The 22,707-nt window shown below is 45.9% G+C and overlaps 1 protein-coding gene across 4 annotated transcripts in view; it reads right to left on the minus strand.

The window, feature by feature from the left end:
- Window positions 1-22,707, minus strand: part of SYTL3 (synaptotagmin like 3) — a 79,326-nt gene that overhangs the window by 36,321 nt on the left and 20,298 nt on the right. For 2 of the 4 annotated variants that reach the window (XM_048225923.2, XM_026505147.4), the window contains one exon: window positions 14,209-14,273. In XM_048225923.2, the coding sequence (XP_048081880.1) occupies window positions 14,209-14,273 (65 nt within the window). Of the gene's footprint in view, window positions 1-793; window positions 900-14,208; window positions 14,274-22,707 lie in introns of those variants that run through there. The other 2 variants (XM_057310914.1, XM_057310915.1) reach the window with 2 other exon arrangements.

Here is a 22,707-nt window from a genome sequence, read left to right on the forward strand (position 1 = left end):
GCTGCCCCCAGGGGAGGGCTTCTTAATGGGAGCTGGAGTCAGGGAGTGTGTGAGCCCTGAACGCAACGGTCCAACTCTGAGTCTCCCTGTCTGTGTGCATTTGTGGGGGGGTGTCCGTGATGGTGTTCACCAGATCCTCAAAGGAGTCTGTGAGCCCCCTCCCCCATTAAGAAACGCTTCTCTAAGGCAGATCAGAAAGGCTGCCCCAAAGGCCGAGAGCTGCACCAGCGGGATCAGCTTGGAATGGCCGGAAGCCCACGTCTGCGCAAGAGCCACTGGAAAGAAAACAGTGAGGCCAGAAGAGAAAGAGAACCGCCCGAACTGCACCACGGTCGGTTGTCATGAAAGCAGAGAAAACAAGGCAAAGAAAAAGAAAAATGAGTGACAACTGTTGATCCAGGGTGTCCTGGGTGAAAACGCAGAACCCAAGGGACAGTGAGTTCTGAGCCCTCCTGGGGGTCGGCCCGGTCGCTCACCACGGCTGCGGGCTCCCTTCCTTCCTGCTGCCTGCCTGCTCAGACCCTCAGCATCTTGTCCCTGAATTGTGGTCACAGTGTCCCCAAGGCACAGCCACCACTTACAGCGCCCCCCACCACCCTCGATGCTATCATTCTACTGCCTAAAGCCCTTCAGGGACTCGCTACTGCCATTGCCCAAAGTCCAAGCCCCACACAGCGTCCCTGGGCCTCCCTCCACACCCTCCCTGGGCCCACCTCTCCTGCCCGCTTTCCCTCCCTGCAGGCTCTTCTTACAGCCCTGCTGCCCCAGACATTGTCTGCTTACTCACACTTACCCCCACCTCATCTCCTAGCACCCACTACCTGGGCATTTCCCCCTCAGCTCGCCGTCTCCATCTTGGACTTCGGCTTAGTCCCCCTACACCACATTTCCCAATACCCCTCCTGCAGTCCCAGGGACGGCCTGGCCACTGACGGCTCTCTGCTGCCCCCTGCTGGCCGCATCAGGTCTGGCCGGCTGCGCTGTGGGCTCTGCAAACCCTCTCTGTAGAGGCCAAGTAAGTAATCTAGGCTCCAGGCAGTCTCTGTCCTCTGCCCCTGTGACAGCAGCCATACACAAATATTATGGTTGCTGGAGGGGAGGTGGGTAAGGGGTGGGGTAACTGGGTGGTGGGCACTGAGGAGGGCACTTGATGGAATGAGCACTGGGCGTTACATGCAACTGATGAATCACTAAACTCTACCTCTGAAACATGCTATATGTTAATTACTTGAATTTAAATAAAAAATAAAAAATAAAGAGTGGGCATGTCTGTGCCCCAATAAAACTTGATGAACATTGAAATTTGAATTTCATAGCTTTTTTATGGGTTACAACTCTTGACCATTCAAAAATGTAAAACTCATTCTTAACTCACAGGACATACAAAAACAGGCAGAGGGATAGTTTTGGCCCTTGGGTCCTACTGCACCCCCATGTCCTTGCTACTCCGAGTGTGCGCAGCGCTGGCCGCTGCAGCCTCAGCTGGGAGCTTGTCAGCAATGCAGAGTCCCAGGCCCAGCCCTGTGGCACAGAATCGAGGTCTGTACGCTGCAGTATGGGAAGCGCTGCCCTGAGGCTGGGTCCAGCTCCCCTGTTTACTTCCATGTTTATTCCCGTGTTACCTCTTCCTCTCTTCCCTCAGCTGTTTATCAGAGGCTTCCTTAAAAAGTACCATTGACTTTCCGTTAACATAAAAATGTGTGTAAGGGGGCGCCTGGGTGGCTCAGCCCGTTGGGTGTCCAGCTCCTGATTTGGGCTCAGGTCATGATCTCAGGGTCCTGGGACTGAGCCCCACATTGGGCTCCACGCTGAGCACAGAGTCTGCTTGAGATTCTCTCTCCCCCTCCGCTCCCTCCTCCCCCTGTCTGTGAAAAAAATAACAATGTAGGTAACCACGGGGAGGAAATGCTGATAAAAAGACGCCCTCTCGGTGTCCTGGGAAGTGAGGTGTTGGAAGCAGTGGCCCCCGCTGTGCGGCTCTGGCTGCCTCCTTGGGCCAGAGGCTCAGCGGGGGAGAAGCTGTGGGTCGGGGCCGGAGCCTAGGCTTCCAGCTCACTTTCGAGAAGGCACGGTCAGCAGCTGACTGCGCTGTGCTGGGTGCTCCATGGGCCTTTGCTTCTTGGGTTGTCGCCAGGTGTCATCTCAATTTTATCAACGAAAACCGAGGCTCAGGGACATTATGTAATAGGCCCAAAGTCCCCGTGTCCAAATGACAAAGCTGCCTTTTGCACCCTGACTTGCCTACAAAGCCAGACACACGCAAGATAGGGTGGAGCGGTGACTGGCACGCGGGGGTCTACCATTCTGTCTGCTTTGCTCAAGTGGGAAAATGTTCACAATAAAAAGCAAGGGGAGAAGCAACCACTTAGAAACCAATGGCCGACTCCCTGAAAACTCAGATTTCTTCATTTTAGACAAGCTTTCTAGTTGTCCTGTGTACCCTGCGCTGCTTAAATCAAGGAACCAAGCCTGTGCTCCGGGGTTGGGGCATCCAGCCTTGGGTGTGACGGTCCTGGGTGGCAGAGGGGCCAGGCAGCGAGGGTGCCAGCAGCGCCTGCCTGCCCCACTCGGGCTCCTCCTTCTCTCCTAGGCTGCCCCCTTCCCCTGCAGCCCCCGGTCAGAGCACAGGAGCTGCCGTCCTTTGCTTGCAGCTGTCTACGAGGATACAACAGACAGTGAATGAACTTCCTCGACCGCCATCTGAGTCTGCTATGCGTTGAGTTGTATCCCCTGAAAAGACATGTTGAAGTCCTAATCTTTTTTTCTTTTTTTTTAAGATTTATTGATTTTAGACGGGGGAGGGGCAGAGGGAGAGAATCTTCAAGCAGACTCCCCGCCGAGCACAGAGGCTGACACAGGGCTCAATCCCACAACCCTAAGATCATGATCTGAGCTGAAATCAAGAGTCAGACGCTTAACTGACTGAGCCACCTGGGTGCCCCGAAGTCCTAATCTTTAGCACCTGTGACTGCGACATTTGGAGAGTCTTCGCAGAGAAAGCTAAGGGGAGGTCGTGGGGATGGGCCCTGACGCAATAGGACTGGTGTCCTTAGGGAAAATCTGGACACAGAGGTGGACACACACACAGGGAAGACGACATGACCACGGCCATGTGACAGCAGAAGCAGAGACTGGAGCGATGTGTCCACCAGCCAATGGCTGCCAAGGACAGCGGAGAACCAACCAAAGCCACGAGAGGCAGGGAAAGACCCGCCCCTGGTGCTGGCAGAGGAAGTGTGGCCCCCGACCCTGGATTTTGGACTTCCAGCCCCCAGAACGGTGAGACAACAACACATTTCTGCTGGTTGAAGCCATCGGTACTCGGCAGTGTTTGCTGCAACAGTCCGAGGAAAGGACCTTCAGGGCCCCTTGTTCTTTAGCCCCTGCTGCCGCTCCAGGGTCACCTTCAGCCATTGGGAGTATGTGTTGCCCGCCCCATTCGGAGGTCCTGGTGAGGATGCCTGGCGCCCGCTAGACTGTCCTTCCATGCTCCTTGCCCATGTGCTTCCGCGCCCCTGCCAGGGGTTTACTACCTGGGATCCTGAGCGTGTCCCCCCAGATGGCCGTGCACAGCTCACTAACACTCCCCTGACTGCACTGTAACCGTGTGCACATCGTGCCGCTGTCCCCCCCCCCCCCCACCCTGGACGGTGAGCACTCCGAGGACACAGGTCTCGTCTTAGTCATCTCAGTGTTGCCACCACCAGCAGAGGCTTTGCCGTGCGGGGCTGGGGCTATAATTACAACAGCAGCAACCCGAACTATTTTAACAAGAAGTATCACCTCCTCATTCGAGCCGGACGACCAAATATGTATGAAAAGAAGGTCGTCAGGGTGCCTGGTGGCGCAGTCGGTTAAGTTAAGTTTGGAAATCGGGAAATGTGAAACTTCTAGCTTTCTTCTTCTTTTTCAAGAAACAAAAACAATAACCCAATTTTTTAAATGGGCATAGACAAGAAAATATACAAATGGCCAATAAGTACAGAAAAAATGTTCAACATCACTAATCATTAGGGAAATGTAAATCAAAACCCCAATGATAAAGCCACTATGGAAAACAGTGTGGAGATGCCTCCAAAAAATTAAAAATGGAACTACCATCTGATCTAGCAATCCCACACTGAGTAGATATCCGAAGGAGATGAAATAACTATCTTAAAGACATGGCTGCACTCCCACGTTCATTGCAACATTGCTCATACTAGCCAAGACATGGAAACAACCTAGGTGTCCTTCAACTGATGAATGGTTAAAGAAAACGTGGTCTATATTGGAATGGAATATTGGGGTGCCTGGGTGGCACAGTCAGTTGAGTGTCCATTCTTGGTTTCAGCTCAGGTCACGATCCTGGGGACGTGAGATCAAGCCCTGAACTGAGCTCCATGCTTGGTGCAGAGTCTGCTTGGATTTCTCTCCCTCTCCCTCTGCTCCTCCCCCTGCACTTTGTCTCTCTCTAAAATAAATAAATAAAATATTTTTTATAAAAGCAATATTAGTCAGCCATAAAAAAGGAAGAAATCCTGCCATTTGCAACAACATGGATGGACCTTGAAGGCATTATGTTAAGTGAATAAGTCAGACAGAAAAAGACAAACACTGTATGATCTCACTTATATGCGGAATCTAAAAACATCGAACTCAGAACAGAGGGTAGAGTGGTGGTTACCAGGGGCTGGGGGTGGGGGAAATGGGGAGATATTGGCCAAAGAGTACAAACTTCCAGTTATAAAATGAATAAGTTCTGGGACTCTAATATATAGTCACCATGGTGACCACAGTTAACCATACTGTATTGTGACTTATAAATTGCTACAAGAGCGAGTGTTAATGTTCTCACCATAACAATGGCAAAATGGTAATTGTGTGAGGTGAAAGATGTGTTAACAAACCTTATGTGGTAAATTTTTTGCAATATCTGTGTACATCAAATCTCAAAACAAAATCCATACACAGAATAAAATAAGTGTCAGGCTAGTAGATGCCTAATAAATACTGAGGGAATGAGTTAAAACAAAACAAAAAAAAACTCACACAATGAAATACTACTTCATGCCCATTAGAATGGCTATTATTAAAAACAAAACAAAACAAAAACAGAAAATAACAAGTATCCACATGGATACGGAGAAGCTGGAACCCTGTGCGTTGCTCGTAGGAACATAAAATGGGCACCTGCTACGGAAAAGAGTATGGCGGTCACTCAAGATGTGAAGCTCAGAATCACCACGTGACCCAGCCATGCCGCTTCCGGGTATAAACACAAAAGAACTGAAAGCAGGAACTCAAACAGGTATTTGCACGCCCATGTTCATGGCCACACTATTCACAACAGCCAAAATGTGGAAACCACTCGAGTGCCCCCCAGGGATGAATGGAGAAACAAAATGCAGTAGATACACACAATGGACTTTCATTTGGTCTTAAAAAAGAAGAAAACTCTGACACACGCTACAACTTGGATGGACCCTGAAGACATCGTAAGTGAAATAAGAAAGACACGAAAGGACAAATAGATGATGTTTCCACTTACACGGGGTACCTCGCGTGGTCCAACTATAGAACCCGAAAGCTGAATGGCGGTTACTGGGAGCTGGCGGGGAGGGAGGACTGGATGGTTAGTGTCTAATGGGAAAGAGAGCTTCGGTTTTGCAAGGTGAAAAAGTCCCGGAGACAGATGGTGGTGATGGCTGCACAACACTGTGAATGTGCTTCGTGCGGCTAAACTCTACACTCAAAATGGGTAAAATGGTAAATTTTATGGTATGTCTATTCTACTGCAATAAAACGATGAGCACGGAGTTCTTAAATACAAAATGATTTCTCACTTGAATATGTATGGGTCTGGTCTTTTCAAAAATGTACTTACACAAGGAGATAACTCAATGTCCAATGGTCAAGATACTCTCTAGAAACTACCCTAATCAATAATTTGGTCTCGACAAACAAACACATGAATTCTTAACTCAGAAATTCTATTCAGTTCCCTGATTTCACCTTGGTTTCCCGTTCTGTTCATGAACAGGGAAATAATGATACTCACCAAAATGCCGTTGTTTCCCAGCTTATCACGCGGAGCTGAGGCCCGTGAACTTCCTGCAAAGGGTCCAGTTAAAAAAGTGTAGGCTTTGCCAGCCATACGATCTCTGTTGCAAGCACTCGACCATCATACTGCAAAGCGGGCCATAGACAGAAAGGAGCGGGCATGACTGTGTTCCAATAAAACTTGACATAAACAGCCAGTGGGCCACATTTGGGCTGTGTGCTGTAATTTGCCAAGCCCCAACAGAGCAGGAAGTATTAAGTAAAATAAAATACTGACTAGCCTGAGACCTGGCCCATGTAATCACAGTTTCCCCTCCATGTTAAAAGCAATGGATCAAAATCCAAAAGCGGAGAGGGAGGTAGTTATGACAACTCAGGACCACAGATGTAAACTGCCGAGCGTGGCCTCATCATCGGGGGCGGGGGAGAGGGTGCAGAGGACAGTGGCAGAGGCAGAGACGCAGAAGGGGTCTGGGTAGGCACACTGGGGCTCAGAAAGCAGCAGGGATAGTCTAGCGGCCTGGGGAGACATCTGAGCTAGGATACGGGGAAAAAAGAAATCTGGGTTGAGTTGATGTATTCAAAGCACCTTGGACAATCTAAGCAATTCAATTTTTGAGTTGCTACTGTGAACAAAGCCAAAGGCATCATGAAATCAAAGGCAGCTAAACTCCAGAACCTGCCTCCAGAAGACCATTACCTACAAACACCGGGTGAGAACCAACGGTTTGAAGGTCAAGGGCTTACTTCACGTGGGAATCATAAAATCTGACTTGACAGTCTCTGTTCTGATCTAAACGGACCGGTCTGAAAATCTGTCTGGGATACACGAGCAATCCAATCAGCTGGGAAAATCACATGTAGGGCCCACACCTCCCCCTGTGGGTTTGTGTTCCTTTTGCCTTTCCTCTGAAGGAGAGTAGTGAGAAGGAAATATGCAAGAGATAAGATGCCACATTTTCTTTAAAATAAGACAAGAGCGTATACAAAATTATGTATCTGAGAAATAAACATGATTTCATAAAGACCCTCTCATGCACGTAAGTACGTGAACTAGGCACTTGATCTCTAACCTCCAGAAAGATTTCCTCAATCATCCCTGCAAAATCCACTGCTGAATCGCACGGGAGGGAGGTCTTTACTGAGCCAGCAAGCAGAGAGGCAATCAAGGCAGGGCTTTGCGACAGGGTCGCCCCTATTTACTCATACTGACTTCTTGTAATTTGTGAGCCTGAGTGCTCCAACCCGCACACAGCCAGCCCTGCTGGCTCTTCTCACAGCCCTGCAATCAGACGGGCCATATTCACGCTGCCGGTGTAGAAGAAAAAGTCACATGCAGAATTAAATCACATTACTGGGAGGGGTGATAAAACTTTTCCTTCATGATTATGAGACGTAATGTGGCCCTGGTTAGGTGTAACGTGGATCACTGAGACCATTACCAGACGCTATTTAAGGTACGGCCTTCCTAAATTATTTTATTTCCCAATTACTAGCCGTGGAGTAAAAGTCACAACAGATTGTTTATATATAACATTTAACCTTTCTGAAACTTGGAAAAAATATTAGTATTAAAAGTACTAGTATTGTCATCTTTCTGCTGTTGAACTCAAATATCAAGCAATAAAATGTCATGGTTGCAAAAAAAAAACCCAAAAAACAAAGAACAGAAGTAAAACATGCATTCACAGCAAGGAGCCAGAAGAGGGCACTATCTTTATAAGCTTAGCAGATGCCAAAAAACAAGTAGATTGGTTTTCAGTTTCAGTTCTCTAAGTTATTAGTGATCTGGAAAAGTGTCATCATAGTTTATAATATTTGCTACTTTACCAGTGGCTCTCAAAATGCACAAAAAATTATATGGGGACTTGTTAAATATCACTCTTGAGTCACACCTGGTCCCACAGAATTGGGAACTTTGAATTCGAAAGAGCTTGCAGCTGACCCTGGAGCAGGGTTCCCAGAAGCCACAGTATAACCCTGGGCGCAGAGATGGTCCCCGAGGGTGGAGGGAGGGAGGTGATTATACCCGATGGCTGGGTAGCCTGCTGCCTGCAGAACACTGCAGACCTCACGAAGATCTGTATGTTTTGATCCTTCTGATGCACCCCAGATGAACCACAACTACGGTGTACAAGGAATTATTTTAAGACAACAAAACTGAATATCGAATTATAAAATCTCAGAGGGAAACAAAAGCCAGTCTATAATCAGAAAGAAAAATTTAAGAAAAATACTTAAAAGATTTTTTGTACCATCTACCCGCAAAATAAAAAATTGGAGTTCATCTTTTTTTGCTTTTAAATCTTTTTAAGGGTTGGAAACGTAGCACAACAAACTGCTACAATTAATATCTATTATTCTTCATTGGATTATTACTTATACCTTGTCTACTTTCAAGGAAATTTGGGGAGAATTTACTTTAAATGGCTCACACCCAATAGAACCATTAAAATAGGCGCATAAAAGGCACTGGGGTGACAGAGGGCGTAATGACTCTTGGAATTCCTTCAACTGGACATTAAATTTGGCTCTAGGTTTCTGGATGCTAAAAAGGAAAAGAACTCTCTACAGAGAACATCACCTTGCATCTCCAAGCAGCTCCATCCTTACTTCATTCATTCACTCACGCATTTACTCAGAGCTCCACCCTCAAATAATTCTACAGGAAAAGTTAGAGTTGACTGCATACACCCAAGAATAAACTTCTTCTGTCAAAAAACATAAGGACACAGGTGCAGCTAACAAGACAGAAAAGAGCTAAGAGCCTTAATGTATAAAGAACTTCTGCAGAAGTCCAAACAGGTGGGAAATATTCAACCTCGCTGGGAATTAGATGAATTCAAGTGAAATGACAAAAAACCATTTCAGACTACCAATGTGGTTTTATCAAACTGATAGAGTTTGGATTATTTTTAAGAACGATTCCTACTGGTAAGGAGGGTACACCCTTCCTGGGGGCCATGTTCCTAACCTCTCATCTTACCCTTCTCTTTCTAGAAATAGTCACAGATGTGCCAAAGATTTATCTACAAAATGTCCATTGCACTTATATTAATAATATTAAAACTCCCAAAAATGTAATGGCAAAACCGGAAGTTCCCTCACTGTACCACGATGGCAATCTGGTTCAATAAATGACGTCACATTCCAATGTTGGAACGAAATGCAGTCATCAGAAATTATGTAGTTGATGATGGATAAGGATATGGAAAAATGTTCTTTGTAAATTAGTATGTGAAGAAATAGTATAAAACTGCATATACAATTTGATCTCCAGTATGTAAATCTATTAGCTTGGCTCATAAAAAGTGCCTTCATTCAATCATTTTTACCTAAAAACACCAATTTCTTAATGGTTTAATTTCAATACTTTTAAAAATGTATGTGTAGTTCTGTGTGTATATGCATATATTTGTGTATACACACACACACACACACGCATAGACCCTCACAAACATAGATACATTGATTCACCAAAGAACAGAGATGAGGTATACCAAAATGTTAACAAAAGTTTTCAGGGTGAAGTCATGGTCTTTTTAACATTATTTGTTATGCTTTTCTTTGCTTCTCAATTTTTTTAATGAATATATATTATTTTTACATTCAGAACAAATGTAATTTGAGCTCCTGTTTCAAGGGACAGGAGTTCGTGGTGGCCGGAGTGTGGTAGGACAGCTCACGTACCCTGCTCGGGGTGGGGCAAAGGAGCACACACTTCCTGACAGTAATGTGGCGAAATACATCAAAGCCTTTCAAGGGTTCTCACACTTGACCAGTCATCCTTCTTCTTAGAATCTCTCCAAAGGAAATAACCAGAGATGCCAAGATACCTCTACAGGACGTTCATCACAGACTTATCTGTGCTAGGAAATTCTGAATGCAATGATACACTCGCCGACACGGGAACAGGTTGAATAAAACATAGAGCATCCATCTGATGTATTTTGTGCACTGATCAGTGTATGTTGGAACATCTCTTAATAGCATAAGAAAGTGTTTGTGCTATATTGAATTTTAAAAGATTAAAACCTATATATAGTCTGATCACAAATCTGTTTTTTAAAAAAAACCTGTAAGTCTGGGGGCGCCTGGCTGGCTCAGTCGGTGGAGAGTGCAACTCCTGATCTTAGGGTTGCAAGTGTGAGCCCCATGTTTTGGATGTAGAGATTACCTAAAAAAATCTTTATTAAAAAATGTAAGTCTGTATGTGCATACGCACAGCATCACCTAGAAGAAGGCTGGAAGACTCTGTGTGTGTGTGTGTGTGTGTGTGTAATTAGCAGCAGTTTGTTGACTGGAGGGATTTTTATTGCCTTCTGTACACTGTTCTGAATTTCCCAGATATTCTGCAAAAAGTATGTATTACTTCTATAATCAGAAAATGAACAACCTTTTTTAAAAGAGAAAAGAAAGTCCCCTCTTCACAAAGTGGAGGATGGACCAAGGGGGGAGCAGGTGGAGTCGTGGGGACCAGCTAGGAGCTCCTGCATTACAAGTGGGAATGAAGAGCAGGGGAAAGATTCAAGAGACCGGGGAGGCAGAAATGTTGGGATTTGCTGACTCACTGGATGCAGGGAGGGAGTCAGGTCTGAGTCTCAGGTGTGTGGATTGGGGTAAGGAATATAGGCTGGGGTAGCCAGCTTCCTGCTGGGCTCCAGGGCCGCTGGCCTCCTGACCCCCAGCCGTCCCACCCTGAATACAGCAGACCTGTGTCACCTCGGGGTAGAGCAGAAACGACACGGTGTGCTTTGTGAAGCAGGGCCATATAAGAGATTGACAGAGTAGGACAGAAGTTCCTAGGAGTTCTGGGGAGACTGAGGGAAGATGAAGAAGTCCTAAGGATGGATGGCGGTGATGGTTATACAACAACGTGAATGCACTTAATGCCATTGAACTGTGTGGTTAAAAATGGTTAAAATGGTAAATTTTATGTTGTGTCTATTTTATCATAATAAAAAATTTTAATATAAAAAAGTCGGGCTCTGCCTTTGTCTCTCATGCCCGGTGCCCTGGGGGAAGCCAGCCACCGCGTGGCGAGCACGCTTAGGGAGAGCTGCCCAGAAGCAGCACGAGCACATCGGGTATGTGCGTGAGCCGCCCCCTCCCCAGAAAGCAGACCCTCCAGCCCCGGACAAGCCTTCAGCTGAAGACAGAAACCATATAATATTGATTGTTTTAACATTTGGAGGAATTAGTTAATCCAGCAACAGAAAGAGGCACAGACTTGAGCCATCTCGTACTCTTTCGTGTCTCCTACCACCAACTCGTTTCTCCAGCTTCCGATGAGGATGCGGAAGGCTGGGAAGAGCCGCGTCCACACCATCACAACGAACACTAGATACTATGCAGAATCTCGGTCTCCAGCACAGCGGGGAGCAGGGCTTGCGGCGGGCTGCCCACCAGGGGGCGCCAGAGAGACCGGAAGGCAGGAGGTTCCTGAGCGCATCCGCCCGGCAGCCACCCCAGAGGGTCTGCTTCCTGCCGTTACCACCTCTGGGTTCCCACAGGCCTCCCTTTGCCTCTCTTCCTCCAATCATACCTGTTTCACCGACTCCCTGAATTAAATCCTCTTTGCTCAAATCCCCATATGGTTTCTATTTTCCTAACTAGCCCTGTGCGGATACAGCACGGGGACCAGAGTCCCCTCAGTTGCTGTGCCAGCTTGTCTGCTGGGACACAGGTGCGAGTAAGGGGATGTTCCCACCTGCCCAGGTGCACCCCCTCTCACCCCCCGCTGCCCTTCCCGGTTCCTCGCCTGCCAACCTCCAGCCACCCGAGCTTTAGTTCACAGAACCGTGTGTGCTCCCCCAGCTCGGCACTCTCCTTGGTCTCTCCCGGCCTTTTGAGCCCAACTCGCCTAAAATGGGACAAGAAAATGAGACACCTCAGCATGTGAGGAAGCAATTGCAGAGGAGGAAGGAGTTTGGTTTTTTCTTTGTTGTTGTTTGTTTCTTTTATAACTTAGGAAAAGCAATAAGAGAAAAGGATGGTTTCTGCTCAGGCTGACGTTCATTGTCTACTTTCTTTTCTTGATCTTTCCATTCTGGTGGAAACTCACTGGACAAAAAGAGAAACCCAGGAGTTCAGGTTCATTCCTATCCTATTCCTCTTCTTATGTCAGGTGGTTAGCCTAACTGCTTCCGCCCACTTCTACTCACCAGAAGAGCACCAGAAAGATGATGAGAAGGTAAGGAGCACACGTGTGTGCGTGCACACACACACACACACACACACGTGCACACACATGCATGCTGCACACAGGTGTTCTGGCAGGCAAGTTCATTTTCCTCATTGAAGTAATGATATTAAAACTTTCAACAGTGTATTAAAAAGTTTCCAGGAGAGGTCTTCACAGAGTGATTATTGAGAAATTATAGAAATTTTACTCCCCACAGTCTTACCATTTATATGAAGTAGGAGCAGAGTAAAAAAATGAGAATCTACCACCTGAAGAAGACCCCAGCCCCCTAACAAAAAAAGTATTTTTTTTCTTATTCTAAGAACAACTTACTCCCCAATGTGGGGCTTGAACGCACAACCCCAAGATCAAGAGCTTCATATCTACCAACTGAGCCAGCCAGGCGCCCCAACAAAAAAGTATTTTAAAGATACAAAACAAAGCAATAAAACTTAGACCTCACGCTGCCATGCTTGTCTAGATTATGCCCTAAATGGGGACGACAGCCCCAGGGAGGCAAAAAGGGTGGTTTTAGTGTGCTCCCAAAGGCCTCAGAACAGAAACAGAAATATACCTGGGGTAGGAAACTTTCATGGGCGGGTATGATTTAGGAAAAAGTGTCAGCTGGCTGCTTGGGACAGGAGAGAGGGCAGTGAGGAAACGCGTTGAGAAACACTGTCCTGGGAGACGCCGCACACACTTGCTCACCCTTTTGCTCGAGCATACCCGTTAGCATTGGACTTCCTTCCAGATTTGTAAGCAACTCTGCAGAAGCATCATCTGTGCTTGAGTAAGAAGAGTCTGGGATATAATCCAGGAGAGAATGTAATGCCGACTGAATGTCAACCCTGGCTAACAGCGCCTTTTATAAAAGTTGAGTGTCAGCACTCCGACAAACGGCTTCTTTTCCTTGCCAACACATTTTGGGTTGTGGCTAAATAGCTTCTTTCTTTACCTCAAAGATCATTTTTTCCAGAAAAAAGAAGGGTTGCAAGCCACCCTGTTCCCTCCAGGTCAGTCTAGGCTCCTTGTGTGCAGTCCCCGCTGACCCACGTCACAGAGGACGTGTTACCACTGTGGACGGACGCGAGTCCCAGAGCATGCGGGCTCCACTTGATTTTGGTGACACATGCGTGTGCCTTTGTCTGATAAGTCGTTCTCTTGTCTGTGTAGCTCCCATACTGATGGGACATTGGTGTTACCAGAGAGAATTAGTTCTCCCCATGGTTTCCGGCCCCAGCTCCGGATATAAGATATGCCAGGTGCCCAGACCATATGCACACTTGCACTCATAGACTCACGACCTGCGCTCACTTCCTAATCATCAGCCTCTGCCGGATTCTAACACCGTTCACTCCCCGGGGCCTTCAGCTCGTCGATCATTTTGCTCAAGTATCACGAACAAGGTTCTGTGCTCAGCGCCACAAGGCGCTAACAAGATTTGAAAAGCACAGTTTCTGCTCATGGAGAGAAAGAGAAGTATGCAAATAATACAGCATGAGGCACTTTCCACGATTATGGGAGAGATGGACAAACCGGACCTGCTGTGTTTTGGAGGAGGGAGAGCTCACTCCCACAAGCAGGACGTCAGGGAGACTCCAGGAGTTCTGCCGTGAGAGCTGGGGTACCGAGGGGAGCTCATGATGAGAGGTGCTGAGCAGCGTGGGCCAAAGGGAAAGCACAGAAAGCACAACCAAACAGAACGGGTGAGAAGGGCAAGGCCTGTCCACCATGACCTGTAAAGTGTTTGTTTATGTTAAGTAGGCTCCGTGCCCAGCGTGGAGCCCAACGTGGGGCTTGAACTCACGACCCTGAGATCAAGACCGGAGCTGAAATCAAGAGCCAAGTCGGATGCTTAACCAACTGAGCCACCCAGGGGCCCCAGCCTGTAAAGTTTTTTATATTCAAAAGTCTCAACACCAAATATTTTAAAACTAAGAGTACATCATTTTACTTTAGAAAAAAATCTCAAGAGCACTTACCTTCAGTTGGAAATTTCTTGGCTCGTTCCTCAAAGAACCATTCTCCCGTTTTTATTTTCACATTTCTGAAAAACAAGCAGAAAGGAAGCCTCAGACAGAGATGTGGATGGTGCTGCATTTGGCTCCTAAGAGGTAAGTAGTCAGTGTCACGTGAGATTCATCTTGCAAGGGTCTTCAGAGTTTACATTTCTGGCCCCAACCCCTGCTTTACAGATCTCCTGTAGAGGTCCAGTGATCTGACCAGTTAGCAGCAAAGCTGGGAGTCTCTGCGGGTCTATTTTATCCTATATGTAGCATGTACATGCAATGTGTACATACTAACATATGTGTGTGACCAGCACATAGTTAAGTACTTCATGTTTTCTGAATGAACATACAAGGAGAAACAAAATTACCATAAAAATGGTCAATTTAGTATGTTTACGGCGGTAAACAACGGCATGAAGGATAGTCAACAAAAAATCCCATGCTGTCTATTTGGCCAGGACGGAGATCATCCCCAGGATAGGTTAAGGTTAGTTAACCACAATGTTTCCTAAGAGCTAAGAGTAGACGAGAAGTTTCCTGGAAGGACCTGAAGTCTGGAATGTGGGATCCATGTGCTTCGTGGAGATCCGGGACCTGGGTCCGAGTGGACCACGTGAGAAATGGCCTCTTCTCGGCCGGCTGCTCTGCCAGCAGCTTCCAGCGTCCCTCTGTATCCCTGCATCTCCTTCAGTCTCGGGGGAGGAACAGGGCCCTTTGTATCTCACTGCTTGAAACCAAAGTTCCCCAATGCCTTGTGCTCTTGACAGTTCCCGAATTTCTGGAGAAGCCACCCTCAGCTTCAAAAAACCTTGGCAATACAGAATTGTTAACATCCTCTTCGGATGTAAAAAGTAAACACATAGATACTACAAGTTTTTCACACCCTTAAAATAATGTGCCACAAAACTTGCCAATTCCTGGATTATGAAAGTTCAAGAAAAATTAAAACGTAACTTGGGAATTCTTGTCTATAAAGTATTCACTGAAATAAGTTCTCCATTAGGTTCTTTTAGGCTATTTATGAACTCAAATGGATTTTTCTAAACTAATGCTTACAACTGCTATAAATGTTAAATCAATTCACAAATATATGTCCAACTACATGTTTTTAAAATACCCTCTTTCTCTACGGACTTCTAGTAATTGTTAGAAGACATCAACCAGCTTCCTCCCCTTTATCTAGTGAGAAACTGTTATGTTCTCTGATGAGTAAGTAAATTATGGTTCCCAGTGCTTAGTGACCAGAACAAGGGGAAAATACACAGAGCGTTTATAGTCGTGATAACAGAATTTTGGTAATCAGTCGCTACCATTCAGAACCAAAATATATAAAATGTTCAACTGTGATCTGTCTCCAGAAAGACAGGGACAAGTTTGCACCATAAAATCGAACATCTGATCTACTAAACCAACAGAAAACGCTGAGAACTCAGCCCCTTGGAAGGTCCCCTCCGGTGTCTGAAGGCAAATGGAGTCAAAACCAGGTGGAGAGATTAACGGGGCTGGTGGTGAATCCACGCTCCTTTGGACGACCATACCTGCCACCTGTTCCGTGCCTGTGGGCAAATCTTCCACCTGACCAGAAGGCTGAGGTCTAACCCTCAAATGCGGAGGGTCGAGGACCAACATCAAATGTGAAACAGGAGGCCTCCGTCTAATACATGAACTCGACTTCCTGCATTTTTCTTGCTTGCGGTGGTGACCCTATCAGCCCTCTACCCTGTCACGCTCTGCAGCCTGTTACCCTTGGGACCAAACGCATCCACGTACAAGACAGTGCTGGGGATGGGGCAGGGCCCGGACTGGGAGGAGCTCAGAGCTGGGAATTCAGCAGGGAGTCAAACCACGGCCCCTACAGTCCCCCGAGGCTACAGACAGCCTGCCCTGGAAGCAGGTGCACGGATACGCAGTCACGAAATGAAAGCTCAGCGGCCGGAGGGAGGGGGAAGGGGCAGACACCTGGGTAAGTCTCCGTCCTCCTCCAGCCCTGGTTTCAGAACCTATGCAGTGAATGAAAACACCCGGCCCCTGGGGCTAGGTCCTCTAAGTGTACATCCCAACCGACTCAAGTGCGAGCTTACTTGATAGGACAGATCTCGACACAGACTTCAGGTCTCTCGGGCTCGTCTGTGATTAAAGGATAGAAGGATAAACACGCCACGGTCGTAAACCATAGGCTAAACAGCACGTTTTTCGCATTTGAGGCTGTTTCCTTTGAGAACAGATTTGAGCTGGGTCTCCACAAACAGTCCTTGCAGAATCAGCTATTCCTAAGCAAGGATTCCCTCATACGCTTCCTAAAGGCTCCCTGTCCACACCAGTCCCAAGGTACGAAAAGTTGCTCTTATTGCTGAAGACGGAGGCAAGCAGACCTTGCAGGGGCGGCACCTGCATGTCTCTGTCCTCATTAGGGCCCAACACAGGGGAGCCCGACGCAGCCGCCAGAGGAGGCGTTGATTATTTCTTCCCAGGTGATGAATCAGAATCCGGCTCTGAAAGCTTCTTGAAACATATTCTGAGCTCAGCAAGAGCCTAATGCTTTTACATGCCTCAGAATCGAGACTCGCTTCTTTAAAACGTGTTCAATCAGGGGCACCTGGGTGGCTCAGTCGGTTAAGCATCTGCCTTCGGATCAGGTCATGACCTCAGGGCCCTGGGATTGAGCCCCGAGTCGGGCTCCCTGAGCAGCAGGGAGTGTGCTTCTCTCTCTCCCTCTGCCCTTCCGACTCGTGCTTGCTCTCTCTCTCAAATGAATACATTTTAAAAAACCTTAAAAAAAAAAACCTTTTTCAATCAATTGACAGATACATCTCGAAAAGCAAACGCCTAGGGTTCGTGGAGATAGTGGAAGCTGCAGACTTGTGGGAGCTGAGTTTGGCACGTGACCTTGCCATGGACCCTGTGTGAGGCCCGCTGGCTTAGATGCCAAGCATGGGGCGCACAGCGGCTCTAACCACACTTCTGGAGGTTCCGGCGTCCATTCCCACAGCCTTGAACTCTGCTAATGCTGCCATTTCGTCAGCAAACAAGAAATAACTGTTGAAAAGCCCTTTGTAAATTCCAGCATACAAATGTTGAAGGAGATACAATGAATGGATGACCGGAACAGAAAGACCGCTTGACCTGTCACCATCAGAGCAAGCGCGAGCCAAACAGGCCTGTTGGAATGCAGTTTTACTTTGCATCTAAATTACTTGCATCTGCGGACGGGTTACTGTCCCATCCACACCTTTTGCTCTTCAAAAAGTCAGCATGATGGCCCTCGAGTTGCGTGATGTATTTTCCACCATGCAACGGCCAAGAGGTGGAAAACTCGTCTGCAGAGGCCCCTTTCCCGGGCGGTTCTGCTCTCCAACCAGTGTCCTGATGGCCAGGAAGCCTCAGGAGGACCCTGGTGGCTTATCAGACGAACAAGCTGCGAAAAGTCCAAATGAAGAAGCCGGATATTGTAAAACTGAGACCCACCTCCCTGCTCTGTGCTAGCCTGCCCACCTGTTGGGTAATTCCCAGCTGAAGCAGTCTTAGGCAAGCATACAGAGGAGTTTTATTTTATTTTTTTACTTCAAATAATCTCACATCTAAGACGGTTTTTAGTTACAAAGCAAAACAGTGAGGTTTTTTCCTGCCAGCTCAGTTGATCTAATTTCAACGTTTTTACAGGAAAAAAAGACTGATCACAGTGATTAAATCCTAGGTAACTAGGGGAGGACTCAGAGAATGAAGATGAAGATAAAGAAATGATTGTATCGAGCTGCTGCCACCCCTTCTTGCAACACATTAGTAACTCGCCCTCACTTGACCTCAGAGAGAAGACAGGTGCTCCCGGGTCATACTCGGGGCTGTATTCACAGCCCCAAGCGTGGCAGGGGTGCATGGCAGGGGCCAGTGAATTCGTGTGGGTTGGTGAATGAGTAAAAGGCCCGAGATCTGTGGGCAGCACCCTGAGAACTGAAGGGAGCTGGGATTCTGGGTGCACTGAGATCTAATGTGTGTCGGCCCCTCTAAGCATGTGGGGTGGGGTCACGGACTCAGGCACCAGGCAGAGACTGCAAACGAGGGAAGCAAGCCAGGTGCAGACAATAAGGAGGGGTGGGGACTGTGGTGAGCTGGAGAACCTGTGGCCCATTTTAAGGCATTAACATGATACATATGAGACTTCACGCAGGCCAAACACACAAGGCCCAGGGGCTGTCAGCAGCCTGTTGGCCATGCGTTTGTGATTCTTGGTTTGTTCCATCAGATAACTAGTTGACAAAAGTGAGAAAAAATCGACCGTAGCCAGACAGAGCTGCGCTTGAGGCCTCGACAAGAACACCCGGGTTAGATGCTGTGCACCACCCTATCTTCCCCAGAGATCTAGGAAGGGCCCCCCTCCACCAAAGGGGCCACAGGAAGGGTGAGAAACAAGGGGCCTGTTCTTGTTGACAATTCCTCAACCTGAAGAGACAACCAAGAGCCTCTGAAAAAATGCCGAAGACTTCTCGGGACGCATAGCACTGGGGGAACCAGGGCACCTTTCCGAAAGCGCTTTGTCTTCAAAAGCACCTAACACCCGCCTGTAGGAGAAGGAGACAGAAAGACAGAAGGAGGAACCAGGCTGACTCGAAGAGACATCAGACGAGAACCAAGACAAATCTAGGAAACTACACAAAAGCAGAACAGACTGTCTGTCAACAAGCAGGAGCAGAACCGAGAGGCTGGAAAGCTGAATCAGGGAGCTGACCCAGTAGACATGCTTTTCCAGAACATGAACAGAAAATAAAAACACATTAGATGATGGAGGACAGAGAACAAAGCCAACCTACGTATTAAAGTTATTCCCTAAGAAGCAAGGACAAGTGGCATAAAAGATGATCAGAGGAATCATACCTGACGGAAGAAAATGTTACTGAGTCAAAACCCAAGCAAACCTTCACCTCACACCCATTACAGTGGCTACTATCAAAAACAAAACAAAACAACAACCTGAAAAGAACAAGAGTGGATGAAGATGTGAAGAAACGGGACCCTTGTGCACTGTTGGTGGGGTTATTAAATGGTGCAGCTACTATGGGAAACAGTATGAAAAAATTAAACTATAAAATATAGTTTATAAAAAATATATATATATATAGTTTATAAATTATAGTATATAAAACTTAAAATATAAGTACCATATGGGTCTCTCTCCAGAAGAACTGAAAGCAGGGTCTCTTAGACGTTTACACACCTGTGTTCACAGCAGCACCATTCACAAGAGCCGAAGGGTAGAATTAACCCAAGTGTCCACCAATGAACGAATGGGCAAACAGAATGCGACATATACTCATGATGGAATATGCTCCTTGAATACACAGCCTTAAGAAGGAAGGAAACTGGCAGTAAGCTACGACACCGAGGAAGCTTGAGGACATTCTGCTAAGTGAGATGAGCCAGTCATAAAAAGACATACACTGGATGATTCTACTTATACGAGCACCTAGAAACCTGCAGATTCAGAGAAACAGAACAAAGAACGCTGGCTTCCAGCGGGAGGAAGAAACAGGGAGTCGTTGTTTAATAGGTATAAAGTTTCAGTTCTGTGAGATGGAAAAGTTCTGGAGACGAACGGTAGTGATGGTTGCACGAAGGTGTGAACAGACTTAATGCCCCTAAGCTGTAGGTTGAAAAAGCTAAGATAGTAAATTTTATGTTATAGGTATTTTACCACAATTAAGTGATTTTTAAAAATTTTTAGGATTCATTTATTATTTGAGAGGGGGGGGTGCATTGGGGAGAGGGGCAGAGAGAGAAAGAGAGAAAGTCTCAAGCAGACTCCACACTGAGCTTGGAGCCCCACATGGGGCCAAACCCCATGACCCTGAGATCATGACTTGAACCTTTACAGAAGCCAATGCTTAACCAACTGCGCCAGCCAGGTACCCCTAAAAATATTTTTTTTAAACAAGCAAATCCAAGGGATAGGCAGCTCAAAGGAACTTTATGCCATAAAACCAGCACAGAGGAGCTCACACGCAGACATGGATGAGGAACTATTGTTAATTACAAGGATACAGAAAAAAAGCCAATGTTTGTAACACATATCAGATGATCACTAAAGAAATAAAAATAAAAATAGCTTCAGATGTCTCTGTCACATTAAACTCCAAAAGACAATGAGAACACATTTCCTGAACTTAGAGATGAAAAGGTTGGGACCTAAGATTTTAAAACCAGTGAAGTTATTACTCCTGTGGGATGGCTATAGGGGACAACCTTAAATTTGCAATGACTCAGATCACATGCCACCCATGGCTCTTCTGGGGCAAAAAAAATCCTTCAAGGGGCACTTCCGTTGATTGAAAAATGAATCAAAATAAAGAACTTGCAAATTGGGAAATCATGGTCGCAAAAGATTGGCAATGAGTGTGTGAATGTGTTAAAACTTCAAGTTGGTTTAATAATTGTAAATATAATCATAAAACTATGCAGGTGACAAAAATAATTATTGAGGAAGATATTATAGGACATGAAAGCAATAATTTATAATAAGTATTTCAAAATGATGGATTTTTTTGTCCAAAATGAATAACATTTATAAAACATTTATGTCTCTATGAATTTCTGTCTCTACTCTGGGTACCTCATAAAAGTAGAATCATACATTTTTCCTTCTGGCTTATTTCACTTAGCATAATATTTGTAAAGTTCATCCATGTTTTAGAATGTATTAAATGTCATTCTTTTTTGTAGCTGAATAATATTCCATAGCATGTATATGTCACATTTTGTTTATTCATTCATCTGTTGATGGACAATGGGTTGTATCCACCTAGTGACTATTGTGAATAATGCTGCTATGAACATGGGCTTATTATTTGAATATTCGAAAGCGACAAGGCTGTTGTCAAAACCAACATTAAGGGGAGCCTGGGTGGCACAGCCAGTTAAGCTTCCAACTCTTGGTTTTGGTTCAGGTCATGATCTCAGGTCCTGGGATCCAGCCCCGAGTTGGGCTCCGTGCTCAGCACAGAGTCTGCTTGAGATTCTCTCTCCCTCTCCTTCTGCCTCTCCTGCTCATGTGCTCTCTCTCTCAAATAAATAAATAAATCTTTAAAAAAAAAAACCACCAACCTTAATATTTTCATTTTGTTATTTCAGGTGGCAAAAGGTTTTATAATATACTAGCTCTTAGGATCTGTCAGCATTTTTAAATTTATTTATTTTTAAAGTAGACTCCAGACCCAAAGTGGGGCTTGAGCTCGTGACCCTGAGATTGAGAATCACATGCTCTACTGGCTGAGCCAACCAGGTGCCCCAGCAACTAACAGCACTTTTAAGAAGATTCAAATTTTAAATACTCACGTTTCCTAAATCGAACTGAAAATTAACCCAGATGCGTTTAACATGTAAGATTATATGTTACATCGGATGTTATGTGCCTCCTACCTCCTTTCCCAAGCATAGGGCAACACAAATTTGCCACCTTTAGATTATGGAGACTTAAACACAAAATAACCATTTCAGAGGTGGCAAAAATCTAGGCGAGGCTTTGAGGATTCTGTTCAAGGTACCAGTCAAGTTTGTACAATTTTAAAAGGGGAATGAATAACTGATTCCTTATCTGATGACTTCATTTCTGTAGTTATAAAAGTACTGCTCACACGGGTGCAAAGTACATAGCAGATTTAGGCAGATGTATTTCTTTCCTTTTAAAGAATCACCTTTGTTAATTTCTTTTAAAAAAATCATTAGGTGTAAGTTTGAATCTAACAAAGATATCACAAAATCTAATCCCATCATCACCAAAGCATCCCAAAGACAGAAGGGATTTCAGAGGAGTAGGATATACTGAAGTTCAGCTTTAACATTAGCTAGAAATCCATGGGCAACTTTCTTCGAACAAAAATGTCTGTTCTTAATTATCTGCATCAATGGAACAGCACAAGAGTTGAACCATCTAAACCCACTAACTCCACACATGACTTCTCTTCGGCATGGAATGAGCTTTGGTCTGCGCTATGGGCACAGGTATGCTATTGTGGAAATTCCTAAGAAAACATGACTTCAAAGAAACTACAAGCCTGTCTGGGATCCCTACACCTGCCAGCACCCTTAACTCAGCTCAGAGTGTTAACCAAGCCAGCACCTCACCACCATGCAAGCGCCAGCCCGGGGAAAGCAGCCTCCCCGTGCTGACCGTCCCTGCGGGCGAAAAGTTTCAGCTGAGTTGAGTATGGTGACAACCTCAAGTACGAACAACAGAAGGCTTACTAATCTCAAAGAAAGGTTTTAAAAGCAAGGCCTGTGTGACTAAACAAGTACTGATTACAGAAGAAATTTCAGCTACAACAAAGGGAATGAAATTCGAATTATTGGGAAAGCGTTCCCTTTAGTAAGTACAAAATAAACTTCTCAAAAATAAACTTCTCCCCAAAATGTCCTGTACATTTCTACTTTTTTACTGTATGTCATAGTAGAACGAGGGCTCCAAAGAATATTAAATGGTCATTA

This window comes from Ursus arctos, unplaced genomic scaffold (genome assembly GCF_023065955.2).
Source record: "Ursus arctos isolate Adak ecotype North America unplaced genomic scaffold, UrsArc2.0 scaffold_13, whole genome shotgun sequence".
Classification (NCBI taxonomy): domain Eukaryota; kingdom Metazoa; phylum Chordata; class Mammalia; order Carnivora; family Ursidae; genus Ursus; species Ursus arctos.